Source organism: Ceratosolen solmsi, unplaced genomic scaffold, assembly GCF_000503995.2.
Source record: "Ceratosolen solmsi marchali unplaced genomic scaffold, CerSol_1.0 scaffold14, whole genome shotgun sequence".
NCBI classification, from domain to species: Eukaryota; Metazoa; Arthropoda; class Insecta; order Hymenoptera; family Agaonidae; genus Ceratosolen; species Ceratosolen solmsi.
The window spans coordinates 6,416,691-6,431,421 of NW_011948420.1; the positions used below are offsets into that span (position 1 = coordinate 6,416,691).

At 26.3% G+C, this 14,731-nt stretch overlaps 1 protein-coding gene across 1 annotated transcript in view; it reads right to left on the reverse strand.

Moving 5' to 3' along the window:
* The window catches only part of LOC105360988 (tropomyosin-like), a 48,047-nt gene that overhangs the window by 3,694 nt on the left and 29,622 nt on the right, over positions 1-14,731 (reverse strand). Inside the window, 5 exon segments of the mRNA XM_011498053.1 lie at positions 3,140-3,209; positions 4,923-4,985; positions 5,566-5,641; positions 7,576-7,646; positions 11,250-11,367. Coding sequence (XP_011496355.1) covers positions 3,140-3,209; positions 4,923-4,985; positions 5,566-5,641; positions 7,576-7,646; positions 11,250-11,367 — 398 coding nt within the window.

Genomic DNA, 14,731 nt, shown 5'->3' on the forward strand with positions numbered 1-14,731 from the left:
GAAATACACAACCAAGCTTAGTTTTGAAATATTAATAAAAAAACTTTCTAATTTTCTCCAAGTACTTAACGTTATTTCAATATAAATACCATTTTTACACGTTACCAATTGATGCATCAATAATAAAATAGTTTTGTTCATGTAAAAATTTAAACCAACGTTATTTTTCATCGTGTAATATTATAATAATTGGATAATCTTTGTCTTTCTTTTTGACTTTTAAATACAAATAAAAGAATTTCCTTATAATAAGAGCAACCGTTTCAATTGACATTCAATCGCAATTCAAATAAATTAAGAGACAATAATATTACGCTCGTACAATGGAGAGAGTGAAAACAAATTTGGTAACTAAGGCTGGAGTACGACTGTATTAATTTCACTTAAGGTGGTATTAAACCATATGTTTTCTCCGTTTTTACGAGGATAAGGAAAAAAAAAATATATATAGAGCGTTTATAATCGTTCTCACACAGCAGCAACATTGCTCATCGTGAGTTGTGTATGAAAAATAGAAACGCGTTAATGGCGATATTTATAAACTAATACATTGTTGTTGTTTTTTTTTCTTTTTTATTTGGACGTTCGTATCGACGGAATGCTTAAATTGTATGATTATTTGCATATTTTTATTAGTTATTATAAATCCTACGATGCAACATTCAAACAGTTTTGGCTTTCTAACTTAATATTTTCCTTTCTTAAAAACTTAGTATAATTAACTTATTTTACCAAAATAACCAACACTCGAAATTTTTTTTATAAAAATATGTGCAAATTCGTCCCGCGAAATTAACTATCAATTTACCGCTTTATATTTATATTAACTTTACATATTTAAGCAACTTAGACGTTATTCTTATTATCTCAAGCGACGCTTACATTAAAAGATGAATCTATCAAAATTAATCGAAATTCGTAACGATACAAAGTCTCGGCTAATAAAAAATTAGTTTTCACTTTTCATTTAGATTAATTACTTTCGAAATCTCAAACTTTTAGTTTTATCCAGGGAAGCAATGATCTTGATGAATTCACATTATCACAATAAAAAATGCTTCTCCGAACATATTTATGCGTTAAAATATTGAATTTATTTGGAAAATAATGGAATCTTTATTTTGGCTTCTCATAGAAAATTAAAACTATAAAGATGAAAAAATAGCTTTCGACAAATATAAAATACATTGGTTTTTTTTTTTTTTTTTTTTTTTTTTTTTTTTTTTTTTAAAGGCATAAGAGACGCGATTCGTTATAACTTATCGACGATCAATTCGTGTGAAAATAATATTAAGTTCTAATTTAAAAATAAAATGCTTATCCGATTACTCACTATTGCAGAATATTCTCTATGAAAAAGCGATCAAGAGGGAGCAAGTTCGCTTGAAATGCTAAAATATAATAAAACGTAAGGTTTGCAACATTTGTCCGAATTTTTCTTACCCTTAATAGTTATTGCAATGATCCATTTTATAATCGAATAGACTAAAGCTTTCTTAAAAAAAAAAAAAAAAAAAAAAAAAAATTTTTACGAAAATGCGTGCATTCGTAATCGCTTATCTGTGTTAATGCATCTCATGTGCATAAGAGTTAAATGCACGATTATATTCTATAAATCTTTATTTATCAGACGGTCATGTTTTAATTTTTGAATCCTCGCATTCATTCAGTAATTGTTTTATTCTTTTTTTTCCCATTTATTGTCTGTCGCATCGCTTTGTTTCCCATAAATTCTTTCTTTTCTCTCTCACAAGGAGCAGTAAAGATTAAACTTAAAGACTGTAGCTTTTATTTTTTTTCATGTCCCGTATTCTGTTTAGGTATTTTGCACCACAATATAAACCACGTCAGGGATATTTGGAAGCGTGTTTTACATATTCTGGATGTCATGCAGGGTTGCCTCCATCTCGTCTTGCAGCATTTTGTTTTTTTCTCTCTCGGCAACAAGGTCTTCTGTAAATATCACTGGTTAAGGCCACTCTCGCGTAAAAAAAGACAAAAGCGTAACTTTGACGTGCACTAGTTTGTTAATGATTATTTCTTCACGTTAATTCGTTTATTAAAATAGAATTAAACATTGGTCAAATTGAGTTTTTTTTTGTTTTTGTTTTTGTTTGTTTGTTTGTTTTTTTTTTTTTTTTTTTTTTTTTTTTGGAATGAGGCTACGTGTATGGGATTGATATTTTATTAGATCCTTTGAGAAAAATTAATTTTTTAATTTGAATTAATGCTGATATTTATATTTATTTCATATTACGTGATGCATTCTCGTGCCAATTGTATTATTGAATAATTTTCTATAGCGTTTGAAAATATATTTTATATAATGAGCGCGTGTGCTCAGTGTATCAAAGTATAAAAAATTTTCCCTAATTAAACATAAAGAATTGGAATTAAAGGAATGATTTTTCATAAAGGATCGATCGATTGTATGGCAGTGCATATACAATCATACTTCGTGTGAATTTGTATCAAGGATTTGTATCAAATGGAACACTGTAGAGAGCTTAAACAAACGATCAACTTACTCGTATATTCGAATACAGAAAAAATATCAATTAATTTATCAATAACTGATGTTTATAATATTTAAGAACGGATAATGAATCATTATTAAGTGCTATTAGTAAGGCATCTAAAATTGATTTTATCGTTTAATTGTCGCTCAGGTGTTCATATTATTTATCAGAATAAGCTATTTGTACTTCTAGTAATTCTGAGACTGCATAAGATTTAAAAATTTATGGCATTTAATAATATCTAATATTGAATTTTATTTCAATTAGAATTTTTTTGAAAACATGAACTTGAAATGTCCAATATAATAAGAATTTGTTCGAACTAATTATTAATAATTACTAAAAACTATATATATATATATATATATATATATATATATATATAAACATATATTTATGATATCGATATATATATAAACTATGTTATATATATATATATATAAACATATACTTATGATATCGAAATATAAATAATCAATGATTTTTAACGAATAAAATTACATTAGTCACCGTTACGGAAATAAGCTGACTTTAATGATTTCTCATTATTATCAGTTACTTTGATATCTATTAAATTATTATTATTATTATTATTAGTATTATCAAAGAGAAATACACACCTTCGAGCCTGTCGACTTCTTTCTGGAGTTTCTGCACGGATCTTTCGGCGAACTCAGCGCGGGCCTCAGCCTGAAAACAGGATTATGTTGTAAGAGATTTACAAAACAGAAAAAAAAGTAAAAAAAAAAGTAAAAAAAAAAAAAAAAATACAATTGTTGTATTCATTAGACTATTACATTTACACATTCGAAATAAACAGTTACTTTTAATAGACACGATTGCCTATTAACTTTTTTTTTTACTTTTTTTACTTTTTTTTTACTTTTTTATTTTTTAATTTTTCATTATGAAAAAGCAAAATTCAATTAAAACATGATTGTTAATTAATATCGACACACTTGTAACATGCACAGAAGTAAAAGTCAAATCATTATTAGATGATTACATATTAGATCATTCATCGACAGTTTAATTTGTTTAGTTGTTATCATAATATATGTATAGGAGAAATATTACTCATATTCAAACTGCAAACAGATCTATCGTACCTGAATAATCTTATTGTCATCTGCCACATTATTACTTTATCTTTGTCTGAAATTTTTCTAGTACACAAATTATATAATTGTAATGATATTTTACCATTATATAACATATAAATAAAATATTTAATATTGAATTTAAATAATTAATAATTAGTTTATAATAATAATAATCGTTTCATTATACAGATAACTAATTATCAAATTATATTATGGCTTGATTTGACAGAAAAAATACTAATTATAATGATGCATAATAATATTATAATACAACTAAAATTTTAATTTACGATTTAATATAGTAGATCTTAAAGTTCTGAAAACATGATTTAATGGAATCCTAAACTTTTAGTTTTTAATGAGAACATAAAATTTAAGTTTTTCAGCCCATTTTTTTTTATAAAACACCGTTTGACGTTAATAACTCTCTTAAATTACCTTACTGGCTCAAAATTTTCTTTCTCCAATGAATAAATTTCATACACGAGCAATAATAATTTTTATTTCTTATATATTTTAATAATGATATCGTTCCTAAATATTACTCGATTAGAAATTGCTTTATCTCGAAATAACGTCTGAAGTAAATAAATATTATATGGACCAAAAAAGAATTAGAATATTAAAAAATTCTCTTCCTGAACAGGTCATAAATTTTTGTAAGTATTTTTTTTAAAAGATTTTTTCTTTTTTTTTTTTTTATAACGGTATGAATGAAAAGAATATTATTTACCTCTTTCAATTGACTGTCTAAAATCTTCACTTGACCCTCGAAAGATTCTTCCCTTTGCGTTGCCTAATTTAGTGGTAAGTAAAAAACCACACAGAGAAAACAAAAATCTTGTTTAGTAAAAAATGACATACATTCAAAAGCATTGTTAATAATAAATAATTGCTTAAATTGTCATGCAACTTATCAAATACGGCATTATTGCGATTTCAATCAAGGATACAGAACAACAAACTTTATCTATGATTGTGAAAATTTCTCCCGTAACCTAATTATTGTAAAATGAGACAATAAATTTATCGGATATACAAGTTGTGTATACCTATATTGATAAAAAAAATTATTATTTAAAAATTCTACAATGTTAATTTAGATGATTCACTTATTCGATCAAAGCTCATACAATTTCTATTTTTCAAAATTCAGATTTATAAAATTCGTAATATACTATATCCTTAACAAGTATAATGTTAGTTTCGTAATAAAGGAGCGTGTGCTTTCAAAAACGGCGAATTAAAATAAACAACAAAGAAAGAAAATCTAGCAAAGGCCCTGGAAAGACACAGGTACCTCCTTTAGACGAGTTGTCAGGGTTTTAATTTGGTTCTTGTACTCTTCCTCACGTTGATTGGCCTATTTAGAATATTTCAATATCATTATTTCAATATCACTATATCGATAATTTCTCTATATATAAATTTCATCGCTTTAAGAAAAACTGCAGTTTCACCGCTTTTCAACCAAAATTATACATCTGTTTATTGTAATGTTGATTCATATTACAATAGAGACCAATTTATATTGATTTATAAAATCTTCTCTTAGTATTAATGAATGTAATTTCGACTTATAGTGAATTTTTTTACAATAAACATTATGTTTATTGTTTGAAATAATGAGTTTCCCGTTAAACGAAACTTTATTGACAAAATAACAAACGTACGAATACCTGGATTAATGATTTAAAAATTGACTTTCAAATTTTATAATCATTATATTTTTTGATAACAATTGTCTAATTAGGGAAAAATTATTTATTACCTATTGCAGTTATAAGTGAAAATAATATAAGCTCCTACAACAGATTGTCAATTAATCGATAATGCAAATTTCATTTAAATTTAATGACGATAAAAATACGATTGGCTTTAATATTTCATGACACGTTGTATTTATGTTATCGGATTAGTAAATAATTATATAATAAGCATACCTTTTCCTCCGACACTTCAAGAGATTTAAGGTTGTTGCCGACAACACGTAGTTCTTCCTCTAATTCAACGATTTTTCTGCAAAAAAGAATTGATGTGATAACATACTGATAATTATCGTTCGCAGTATTTTCTTACGAAATCAGTATAATTGTATATAATTGTAATGAGACTATAATTATAATATTGGTAGACGAAGGGAGTATAGATTGTCCAGACATAAGTATAAAAAATATTTTAAAATTCTGTGTATTCACGGGTTATTTTTATTTAGCACATGCTGATTACTCATTACTATTGTTTCTCAATTAATCGTGTTTGTACATCAACTGTTCCAATCAACATCCGACAATGCCAATTTTTAAGCGATCATAAAACACAGAATGCAAAATTAAGCTCATTATCGCCCTCTATAGCGAGTTATGACGATATACGCGTATTACGTTCCGTTTATTTTTTCGTAAAAGGAAGCGCAGCTTTTCTAAAAATTAAAATATAAACAATACAATACGATATTCTTAGCTTATTAATAAATTTGTTAATCTTCCGAGTTTTAACTGTATTTATTACATTTCATAGATTAATTGCAGGTGTACTGGTGCAGATTTACCAGAGAATTTTATAATTAAATGCTACTTGATTATAATTATATAAATTATGCTGCTGGCAACCTTGCTATGTATTGATATTGTATGTAAAATAGAAGTTTCTCGGATTAGATGTAAAGAAAGTTTCGAGTATTATTAAGAAAATTAATAAATTATAATCAATCAAGTGTTTATCAATGAAATATTGAGATTTTAAAATTATAATATTATATAATTATGTCTTACATTCTCTATTGTATTTAATAGATAATCCTGTTAATATTGAGTATATCAGAGACGTTAAGGAGAAAACATTGAGGATAAGATATAGTAGAGATATATAAAGCTAGTCATTCTGAATACAAATACATGGATTATCAAATGCGCTTGAATAAATGTGAGATACGGCGATTAAAAAAAAAAAAAAAAAAAAAAAGGAGGAAAAAAAGTAAGAAAGAAAGAAAAACAAGAAAGCTCAGGGCCAGTGATCGTGCCAGGAGTCAGTGCAGACTTACGTTTCCGATTGATCTGCTTTCTCCTCGGCGCGTTCAAGATCCTGTTCCATCATGACTAGCTTTCTGGCCACCTGTGAGCAATTGCCAACACAAACAAAAAATCATGCTAATTGCCAAATAAGCTTCTATAATCAGTAGGACAATTATCTACGTTTATAGATGGATGGGACAAGGATAAATTAATAGCACTAAGATGCATGCTAATATGAATAAATAAATGGTTCGTCGGCCGCATCCTGATCCTTGCTTGAACTCCTGCTGCTTCCACATCTAGTGTCTGTGAATTGCTTATCTTTCGCTTAAATTTTATTCACAAATTTGTTGCAAAATATAAAAAAAATTGTCTTTGACTGGTTTGCTGTCTCATACAAATTGAGGCTACGCTCGCTTTCATCCCGATATATTCCTTCAGTATTGATTTTACTCTCTCATTATGATAGGTCGATGAAAATTCAATCAAAAGGATAATTCTTAATAAAGTGAAACTGCATTTAATCATAATTTTCAATCACAATTTACGTAGATTATAAAATGAATTAATGCAGAATCTACAAAACTCTCTATTACTTTTATTAAACATGATAATTCAACGAGCAGTCAAAGTCAATAACCAAACATCAAAATGACATACATATCAAAACTCGAATAAGGTAAATAATAAAAGGATAATTATAATGTTAATATCTATAAACTATAAAAATTATGTACACATAGAAGCGTGTTATGATGTCGATTATTTCTAAGCATAGTGAAGCGCTCGGGGAGATCAGAACGCAGCAAATTACAACAGAGATGTGCGCGCGATACTTGGAAAGAATCGATATTGCCTTTTGGGGCGCAATGACGGGGCACATTGACGCACACGACAAAGTAAACTGCTAATTAAATGAAAAGTAGCGAGTGTGCTTACGATTCGCCAGCTTCGGCGCGTTCCTCAGCACGCTCCAGATCGGCTTCGACCATGGCCAATTTACGGGCGACCTAAGGACATAAACATCATCACCACTGGCAAACGTAATCCAAGAATCTCTCTGACTTATTTGGCATTTTCCAAAACTTCTTTATCTCTTTTCATTTGCGATTATCATTCGAGACAAACGACAAACATAGTAATTTATGAAGTATCATATTTTTCATATATACCATTGATATTTCATAAATTTATTTGTTTTATGCATCAAAGAAAATAAAACAATAAGTAACAAACATATGCTTGTTAAATTTTTTTTTTTTTTTTTTTTTTTTTTTTAATATAGGTCGATCATCTCTCTATTTTATGCACGAAACTGTAAATTTATCTCAATTAATATATGTAAATTTATTTTATCAATCGTATAATAAAATTAATAATGCGTCCGTTTAGAAAGAAAAAAGTAAAATATTTATATACATATTTCGCAGAAATCTCAACTATTGAAATAAATTAACTCGTTCACTCGCATTGCTACATTTCGATAACAATGTTTCTTTAAATTAATCAAAAAATAAAATCGATCGAATAGTGAATTATAAATCTTATGATATTAAACTTGTTTTTATCATAAAAATTTGATTTAATCAAAGAGAAACAATTAAATTTGATAATATATATATATATATATATATATATATATATATATTGTACATAGTTTGAAAACTTATTTATTTCAATTTCATATAACTTTTGTTAATTATATTATGCATTATTATAAACTCGACTTTTATATATTTGTCAATATTTTTTTAATAATACCCAAACTTAAATACGATGATTTTACATCAATTATTTATTCGTTTGTCTCTCTCGCGTTTTTAGAGTTACTATTCTTTGAGATTGCACTTTTTGTGAATATTGTAATATTATGATTTTTTATTTTACATTTAATGCAATAAGACTTCTCTATTTCTTAATTTTCGCTATTAATAATAATAGCATGAAAATGCATTCTCTGAGAATTCACTGTATAATTGCAAAAGTAACAAAAAATAAAAAATTATTAATAAAAAAAGTGTGATAAAATGTTATTTAATACATTCTTGGATATAAGGTAGTAGTAATTCATGTTAGTGATCTCTGCAATCGCCAAAAAAAAATAAAAAAATTAAAAAAATTAATAAAGTGATAAAGAATAAATTGTTAATTTGTCTGCTTCCGTCCAGGTATCACCATGCTCGTTCAAATCAGTGGTTAATACAATGAAAACAATGTCGAGCATTATCAATAGTAATAAACTATCGATAAATTCTTTTTTCATTTTAAGAAAAAATATCTGCGTTAAAAAGCACAATTACAATACTTCGCAGCTCCTTCCAACGATTTCATTTAGTACATTAATAATTATGCACGTAAACACAAAACAAAACTTTGATAGTAAACACCTAAATTAGTAGTTCGAAAAATATATATATATATATAAATTAGTATTATATAAATTATTCTGAATTTGTCACCGTAATATTTTAAACATTCATCATGATCTTTAATCTTTCCTAATTATTTTACTGAATATATGTAATAAACATTAGCACGAAGATATTTAATAATTATTATTTCTATTTATAGATTTTTCCAAATTCCTAAACGTGTATTTTCAAATATTTTTATAAAGGGATTGCATACACATTTACAAATTCACTTAATCTAATACAATCCATGCACTATTAAACATAAAAACTAAATATTGACACTAAAAATAGTCAATAAAATATTTTCATTTATATCGAACAATACATTATTGTTTTCGTTTTATGAATTTTATCATTTTTTCATATACATACATACATACATACATATATATATATATATATATATATATATATATATGTATGTATGTATGTATGTATATGAAAAAATGATAAAATTCATAAAAAATAACAATTACAATACCTAAAAATACTATTAATTTAGTACCGATAACAAGTATTTGCAATAAATTGAGATGATTTGAGTAAAATAAAAATGCATCGGTACATTGCAATTAAACAATATTTTATAATAATTCGTTATATTTATTAATTGTGAAAAAATTTTCAATTTTAAACGTTTTTATGTAATAATAATAATTTTAGTTCATGTAATGAAGGCCTCATTTATCACTTATATCACTTAGTATGCTTTTACTTTAATATGAATTAATAATTGCAAACTGTTTAAAAAATTTGGGTGACAAATTACCGAAGTCTATATGCATTATTATACGTATTGATCATGAAAACAAGAGATTTTCATTCTTTTATTTCTCATACTCTCGTATATGTGCGAATTTCACTTATGAATTCGTACGCGACAGAAGACCAAATTGAAGAATATAGAAAAAGATTATGACATTCATAAGATTACAAAATTTGTAAATAATAACGAGCTCCTGCTCTCTCATTCGCATAATCGCGAAATTAAAGTTTCTATTGTAAAATAATTGAAGTTTAGTCGTATTTATAAAAAATAATGATCTATGCATATTTAAAATGTGACAATGTTGCGGAAATTTTAAATTATTTGAAAATGATAAAATTTTTGCATTGTTTTATGGAGTTTTTAAGCTTTGATACTGTAGAAAGAAATTGAAAGAAATTTTCAATCTTAATGATAAAGTTGTATTTTTCATAATAATACAAACCGTATACCGAATGCATTTACTTTAACTATACAATAATTATATTTATAGAATTGTGTTTGCTTCGCGAATGCAGATATTTGAATTTGAAAAATTTGAAAATCGGATAACTTGCCTCTTGTTTTTCGGCCCCAAAATAATTGGCCATCAATTTAATGCCTTTGTCTAAGGATTCAAAACAAATATTGGAAGACGTGCGAATATTGTCGATAGTTCGCGCACAAGAATAACAGCAATTATTAATAATAATACGATTATTTACGATCATGAATAATTACGAGCCTTTCAGTTTTATGGTCTTACAACTCATTAAACACGCCTGAAAATATTTAAAAATCCCGAGTAAAAATGATTAAGAGCAACAGAGCACCATTATTTCACCCTCAACTTAAACAGGTTAAAAATATAATTCAAATAATTTTTATCACAATATTGCCAAATACATCACTTTTATGTTTTTAAAGAATGAAGAAAACAATCACAGGTATGCACACATTTACTTTTTGAGCACCAACACTTTCCTCTGCCCGAATTTATTTTCTAATCACACAACACTGAGGAAAATGGAGAAAAAGTGACAGACGTACTACAATTTTACGTATATGAGACACCATCGATCGGATGAAAGTAACCGAAACAGAAACATATGTTCTATCTCGATCGTAAAGTAAATAAACCATTAACAACTATATATGTCATATTTTAAATTGAAATTCGTGGGTGTTGAAAAACGCGAGCTTTGTATTATTTTTGTAAGCTCACCATTAACCCCCACAGATGAATACACAACCAAGTTAACTCTCACTCTTTCTCTCTCCCAGTCCCCCCTTTTCCAGACTTCCTCTATATATGATTTTGTTAGGCACTTCTATATTCTTTCGTGACATCTCATTGGGACTATCAACTAGGAACCATCGTTATTATTATCATTCTCTTTCACAACAACACTACAAGCAGCAGCATCAACGGCAGCTTCCGAGGGTTCGCAAACCTCATCATATTTCTTGTCGGCCTCTTCAGCAAGGAAACGGGCCTCTTTCAATTGATTTTCCAGGGCGTCCATGCGCTCCTCATCCGCCAAGCTGCGGTTCTCAAGGATCTTCCGGGCACTTTATATGATAAAATATAACGATTATTAAGATGCATTAAATATGTTTATTACAAATTCAATATCATACAGGCGTCAGCTCCGCTTACTCTCCTCTTAGCCTTTTTCGACTATATACATATATATATATATAATTTTTTTTTTTTATAACCTGCAATGCCTTAAACTTACGGAATTTGTGCATTATTTTATTATGTTATCGAACGATTCGCTAAATTATAAGAAGAAAATAATATTGAAAGTTCACTAAATAATGTCTCTGACTTATTGGTAATGCATTCATATTTTATATTCCAAACACATTCATTAAATTAAATATTCATTTTATTTTTGAACAAAATATATACTACTACCACTAACACAACCACCCACCACTACTGCTCCTCATCCTCATCCTCCTACTACTGCTACTACTACTACTACTACTACTACTATATCACTACTACTACTACTACTATATCACTACTGCTACTACTACTACTACTACTACTATATCACTACTACTACTACTACTATATCACTACTGCTACTACTACTACTACTACTACTATATCACTACTGCTGCTACTACTACTACTACTACTACTACTACTACTACTACTACTACTACTACTACTACTACTACTACTACTACTACTACTACTACTACTACTACTACTACTACTACTACTACTACCACTTTTACCACTAGTACTACTACTAGTAGTACTACTACTATATCACTACCTCTTAGTACCACCACTGATGCTACTATTGCTACCGCTACCGCTACTACTAATACCATTCTTATCTCTTATCATTATTATTATTAATTCGAATAATTGCAATAATACTATTTCATAAGTATTGTAATTATGGAAAATTTTAATAATTATTTATTTTTATCTAATAAAATTGCGAGAAAATTTATGTTTAAATTTAAAAATTAAATTATTAAAGCAATAATTGTATGACAAAATTCATACTTCCTTATACTTTTGATAAACTAAATAAATAACTAAATAAAAACTTATTTCTGCTTAAATATAGGTTTAAATGTAGAATTATCTGATATGGAATTAACAAACGATTAAATAAGTATGCGTACGGATGTAAGAAATAATAAATTCGTTAATTTAATCTTTGCTTCTTCCAATATTTATAAGCGAATCGTTTGATCGTGTAAAGGAATATAAGTTAAGGGAAAATATAGAAGAAAATATGATTTAATGGATTGTTTTTTTATTGGCCGATCGTCGTCGAAAACCCACCTCTTCGTATTTTTTGTCTGCTTCCTCGGCAATGAGTTTAGCCTGGGCCAATTGCTGTTCTAGTAACGCCACCCGATCGTCTTCCATGTTTGTGCGATTTTCGAGAGCTTTGCGTATCCTAGCGATATTTTTGAAGAAAATGGTTTGTTGTTGTTGTTGTTGTTGTTGTATTTTTTTTTTTTTAATTCAAATTATTGAAAAAGTTTTTCTCAACTTTTCTTTACATAGTTAAAAAATAATTATAAAATATATAGAAATAAAGAGATGCAAGAAAGATAAGTGTTAAGTTTATGATTTGAAATGTTCCTTTCCACGTTTTCATAAAAACAATCGGGTATTATAATAGATGTAATAATTACTAGAGAGAAGACGGTGAATTTAGAAATAATATGTTTGCTTCTTTGGTAAAATAACGATAAAAACTCTCAATATTACAATAATTAAAAAGAAAACCGTATAATCGACGATCGATTAACTAAATTTTTTTTTTTTTTTTTTTTTTTTTTTTTTTTATATATAAAAGTTTGTACTACCCTACTATTATAATTACCAAAAAATTTATATTAATAATTTTACTAATTAACATTTACGGAATAATGGATATCATAAGAATCTAATAAGATAATACAAAGATAAACGGTAATTTATATATGTAAAGGTTTTCTATGTAGTTATAATAATTTTTAAATGAAAATTTTTTATATATCATTAATTCAAAGGCTCTCGAAAGGCTAATGTAAAACTTATGGAGAAGAGATTAATAAAAAGAACATATAATTATAAAATGATTTTAATAAACTCAGAAAACCATTTTATACAATAAAAATCACAATTGTATTTAAGTATTTTATAAAACAATTTTTCAATCTAACATATGATTTAATCTATTTTATTAACATTAAAAATTAAGAATTCAAGTACATTCAATATTTTTCTGAGTATATTCAAATCAGTAAAATCAAGTCATTCATATTATTAAAAGCATTCTTTTAAGTAAAAAATTATACCTTAAAAGTTGGGTACTTAATTTATTTATCAATTTAATTGTTTACATTTAATTTTTTCAATCCTAAATAAATTAAAGAGGATGTAATTGAGTTTATAAAATCACCATAAAATTATCTAAATTACGTTCAAGTTCAACAATAAAAAGAAGCATTATATGATGAAAAAAAATTTTGTATTCTCATACAAAATTGACCCAAAATTTTATAATACCATGACTTGATAAGACAGTCAAAATATAATAAAAATCATCTAACGTACTTTGATAAATAAATAATAATTATAATATTCGTAATATTAATAATTTATGGAAATAAATTCTTAGTCTTCTTCATCAATGTACGAGTGATGAGTGATATATTATATATTTTAGTTTAGACGGTATCAAAAAAATCCTATATTACGTGCTGAAATGTCGTCTCATTTTTTGTTTTATTTATTTAATTTACTAATAGAGAATCTACGAGGGACGGACATATCATTGCATTAACTGTTATTCAAAAGATAATAAGAAAATTTTGAACAAAAAGAAATTTAATAAAATTATACTTATTAAGTCAAAAGAAATTATTTTGTGTATAAACTATTATGCAATATTCGTATCTATGAATTTATAGATATATTTTAATATTTTATAATTTTACTGGTGGATCATGAAGCTTTGATTACAATTTCTTGTATCATAATCAATAGTATGATTGATTAGGATGTAAAAATTATAAAAATTTCATATATTTCATGTATGTGAATTATTAAATACAAAATGGATGAAGGATTTTTTTGAACCGAAAATAAGATTTTACTATACGATTTTTTGCTTGGATTTATTATTTATACCTACAATTTTAAAATTATCTTTGGCTACAAGCGAATATTTAATAATTAGATAAAATAAATAGTAATAATACTAAATATTTAAAAGAAAAAAAAAGAAAGTATATTTGCACAAAGTATATTTAAAGATATAATAAATATTTTTATTTTTAAACTATTATAAATGTTTAGATATTTCATTTTACTCTAAATAGACACTAAACATTTATATCCAATTATCAAAAATCTGATTTATGGGATATTTTATAAGAGTAGGTACATTTTGATTATAAAAAT